This window comes from Austrofundulus limnaeus, unplaced genomic scaffold, assembly GCF_001266775.1.
Source record: "Austrofundulus limnaeus strain Quisiro unplaced genomic scaffold, Austrofundulus_limnaeus-1.0 Scaffold94, whole genome shotgun sequence".
NCBI classification, from domain to species: Eukaryota; Metazoa; Chordata; class Actinopteri; order Cyprinodontiformes; family Rivulidae; genus Austrofundulus; species Austrofundulus limnaeus.
The window spans coordinates 36,643-41,013 of record NW_013952496.1 but is presented as its reverse complement, the minus strand read 5'-3'; the positions used below and the strand labels follow the sequence as shown (position 1 = coordinate 41,013).

The following is a 4,371-nucleotide window of genomic DNA, read 5'->3' as shown; positions in this document are numbered from 1 at the left end:
TAACACTGCCCTCTGTGTCTGCTGACGCTCCAGCATTAACCAGTAAAACTGTCGCTCCGCAGGTGATGCTACCAAAATACCCTCTGGTGCCTGTTCTATACATTCCTGCTCCACACCTATCACTGGACTGCATGTGGGAGAAATTATGTCCAAACCATACCTCTCAGTCTGTGTGCTGAACAGTTTCTGTCAGTCAGTGTACAACACTTTGATCATTGGCTTGATTTCCCAAGCTATGGAAAAGGCTTGTGAATGTTCATTGTACCTTCAGTCTGCCGAACTCACAGGCCAAATCCAGCGGAGTCTTCCTCGCCTTGTTCATGAGGCAGGGGTTGGACTGGTGCTGCAGCAGCATCTCGGACTGAGAGCCAAAGAGACAGAGTGAAACATGCTGCAAGCTATCCCATCTCATGTATTATGCACAGCCAGTTATCCCCTACATGTGTTCTGGTGTTTTGTTTTCACACAAAGAGCAGGATCATATGATAGCTGCTCCTGCTGAAGTCCTGTCAGGGTTGTGTTTAATGGTGCTCTGCTAAAGAGGTGGGTTGCATTTCAGCTGGAGGTGTTTGTTTATTCTTTAGAATAATCCAGCAGCCAAACAAACGACATTAAAGCAGAGGACTCTGTGGATAATGATGGTACTGATGCTGGATGATACCAGCTGAGACCAAACTTAAACTTCAGAGAAATGGCAGCAGTGGTTTCTGTGTGTGTCTGCACTCACCACCTCATAGTGCCCATACTGTGCAGACAGGTGTAAGGGGATCTGTCCGTCAAGTGAAGGGGAGTTGACTGAAGCACCGGCTCTCAGCAGCAGTAAGACCGAGTCAGATTTACCCTGCCAGGCTGCATAATGGAGCGGACGCATCCCTGAGGAAAACACCAAGGACATGCAGTTTTCAGAGATATTAGGATCATTGCTATGAATACAACTTAAATCCAAAAATATGACAGAGGTATACAGAATACGGATTAGAGAATTTGAAGAAGTAATGAAGAGTCAGAAACCTGGTAGCAATACTTCATTTAGTTCCCTTACAGTGATTTACCTGTATATAGGGCTGGGCGATGAGGTCATAAAACATATCACAACATAAGAGTTTCACACTGGTCGATATCAATCATTAGTTTTAGACAACATCGGTCTGATAAATTGGTGACGGTGACATTTCCACAATTTATCCACAATTTCCTTTTGCACTCATTTTCTTGTTTTATTTTATTTATAAGCAGTTATGAGGCACAGTGGAGAAACGTGGAACTGCTACTGCCAGTTACTCCACAGGCTTCTTTCTAGTTGTTTGGCTGCAGGCTTTTAGCTGTTGGGGAATCGTACTGACACCCTCTTCAGTTTTTAGATGCCCCATTTCAGTGTAGCTGCATCCTAAATCAATAATTATTTTCATATTAACCTATAATGGTGGACTGGTCCAGCAAGCTAGTGCTCTGTCGCTGGAATGTGCCGACAAGAGGGAGAAAGAAACCATTTAAAAATAAAGTGCAAGTGATTACTTTTTAAACTGGCATTTGTCCCATAGTAACCTCTTAAAGCTTTTATTTTGAAAGTAAATCTTAGCTTTCTCTGTGTTGTTTAGCTGAAAGATGCTAGTTTATTCAGGGAGTTGTCAACAGTTTGCAGTTTATAACCAGTGAAATTTTCAATATTATATCAGACATGTTTTCTGCTGATATTGAACATGTGTATCAATATACTGTATATATCATTACAGAATTATCATCCAGCTTTACCTGTACAGGTGCTTTGTTCACAACCACCCCTGAACTAAAGATCAGAGCACTTCACTCTCAGACTGCAGGTTTACTTGTGGTTCCTCGAGTTTCTAAAAGTAGAATGGGAGGCAGAGCTTTCTTTTTTGATAAATCCTATAGTTATGGTTGGTTTCCTGCGTTATTCCTTAGTTCTGCTGCTATAGGCTCAGACTGCTGGAGGAAAAACTGACCACATGTCCTCACTCTGTTTTCTGCTGCAGGTTTCTTCCTGTTCCTCACCAGCTTTCTGCTCAGGATGACTAACTACAATAAAGCGAAGATCTAACAGATTTGCTTGCTTCTGTATATTTGACTAACTGTAATTATTGTTATTAAAGGATGTTTCATTATGTACAGTCTGTGAATGTTTTTTGTTGTAGCTGGAATTGACGTGAATGTAATTTGAGTCTGGATCTTTGTACTGAACAGGATTTCTGATTTGAATGTTTTTCTTGTATACTGCCCTGAGATGGCTTCTGTCACTGGATGCTGCAGATAAACTGAATTTAATAGTCTGTTTTCCATAACTGGGAAACAAGCAGATAAGCTAAAAGTTCAGATTAACGTTTGAAGTAAGTTCCTCAACAGTTTACAGCTGAAGTGAAAACCAGCAGACAGTTTGTGGCTCTGGGCTCACTGAGCTCTGACTTTCATTCTAGTCATTGCTGAGGTCGGAGAAAATGTACTGCAGAAGTGCGACCACTGCAACTGACCAAAACTTCAAAGAGAACACATTTTCTTTATAAGTAAAACTTCTTTTCAACAGAGTGTCTAAGCTGATAAGGAAGTTTCAGGATCAGCCTAATCCCCATATGATTTGTTAAGGCAGAATTTCTTTTCATGTTTTCGTTTTTTCCTCCCTGTAGCTGTGAAGCTGTGAGTGTGTTTGCTGACTCTGGGTCAGCTGCTGAAGCGGTTCTGGTACCGTTGATGTCTTTGATGTCCACTGTGGCCTGGGCCTCCAGCAGCAGAGACAGCAGCTCGGTGGTCCCGGTCAGAGCAGCGTGGTGCAGCGCAGAGAAGCTGTGGAGATTCAGGGGTGAAACAGGAGCATGACAGGTTAAAACAAACAGTATATGTTTCTGTAACAAAAATTAATATTTATTCTACAATAAGAGTTGGATGGAATAATCATGATGTGTGAGTTTCAGAAGTTTCAGAGAAAGAGGAACTTCTCATCACTCCTCTGTGTAGAGCAGAGGTGCCCAAAGTGGGGCCCGCGGGCCAAAATTGGCCCGCCAAGCCATTTGATTTGGCCCACCAGTAGTTTTTAATTGCCTGTCATCCTCTGTAGAAACTCTGTATTTCCATGTACAGTAATTACATCCAATGGCCCAATGACTAAATAAGGGACTGTGGCACAGATAGCTGACTTTGTCACTGAATTATATTAAGATTATGAATAAAATACAAGAATCCAAAGAAGATATTTATATTAGATTTAAGCACACATGTAGATTTGAAAACTTTAGAAGACTGCAAATACTCATATTTTATCCATGTGTGAAATGTCCTTTCCTGCCTGAGCAAGTGTACAGATTAAAAACACAAACAAACAAAATATGGGCCACTGCACTGGCTCTTGGCTTAATCATAAAAAGTAAAAGCACTTCATTTAAGAAGTATTAGCATTTCCTCTATTATATTATTGCATTTGGCCCGCAGCCTTTGGGTAGATTTTCATTTTGGCCCTCTGAGGGAATAAGTTTGGACACCCCTGGTGTAGAGAATAATTCACTGGAGGTGGGGATTAAAATGTAAATTCTTATAGGAAGACCAGTGTTATATAAAGTACCACAAAGTGATACTTGAGTAAAAGTACAAGTATCTTACCAGGAAATTACTTTGGTAAAAGTTAGTCTCCTCTAAGAATATGACTTGAGTTAAAGTCTTAAAGTATCTGATATTTTTTGTACTTAAGTATTAAAAGTAAATTTCTGACATAAAATGTACTTAAGTATTGAAGAAATTTATAGTTATTAGAGGTTAGCACTGATGTTAAAAGCTATATTTACTATATTTTTAGGTTTTCCTTTTTATAATGTTGACAATGTTTAATCTATTATGTTTTGATTGATATAGATTAGTTACATGCCCGAATTATAACACATAATTAAAACGTTATGATAACAGTAGATGAGATTTTTGTATGAATGCCTGTGATTCAGTCATAGGTCAGTACGGGGCGAACGCAGGCAATGAAGAATCATGTATAAATTGATGTACTTCCTGGTTTTTCGGCAGTGTGGTTTCCTTGTCAGCTCCGGTGGAAATAAACCTCACTCGGTTCCAGAATTCTGGTGTTGTATGGTTTTATTCCTTCTACAAATCATTTTATTTAATAATGGTGGTTTTCATATTGACTTCAGTCTATTGAATACATATTTTCTTACAGTATTAAAAGTAAAAATATTGATTAAAACTGAGAAGTTAGATTTTCTAAAATGATATTTATTGGGAGGTGACCTCACAAAAAATGTTTTTCAAAATGAATATTAAAACATTAATATTAAATTTTTTTGGATGCATTAATGTAATGTTTCAGGCATGTACTGTATATATTTACTGTATATGTACCATATTTATTCGTTTATAATA

At 38.8% G+C, this 4,371-nt stretch overlaps 1 protein-coding gene across 1 annotated transcript; it reads right to left on the bottom strand.

Moving 5' to 3' along the window:
* Window positions 1-265: 265 nt before the first annotated feature.
* LOC106520549 (caskin-2) lies at window positions 266-2,796 on the bottom strand (the record flags this gene model as incomplete). The annotated part of the gene is given in 3 exon segments (XM_014012723.1): window positions 266-361; window positions 728-873; window positions 2,699-2,796. Coding segments are annotated over 3 exon segments (340 nt in total), but the record flags the coding sequence as incomplete, so codon positions are not given.
* Window positions 2,797-4,371: the final 1,575 nt, after the last annotated feature.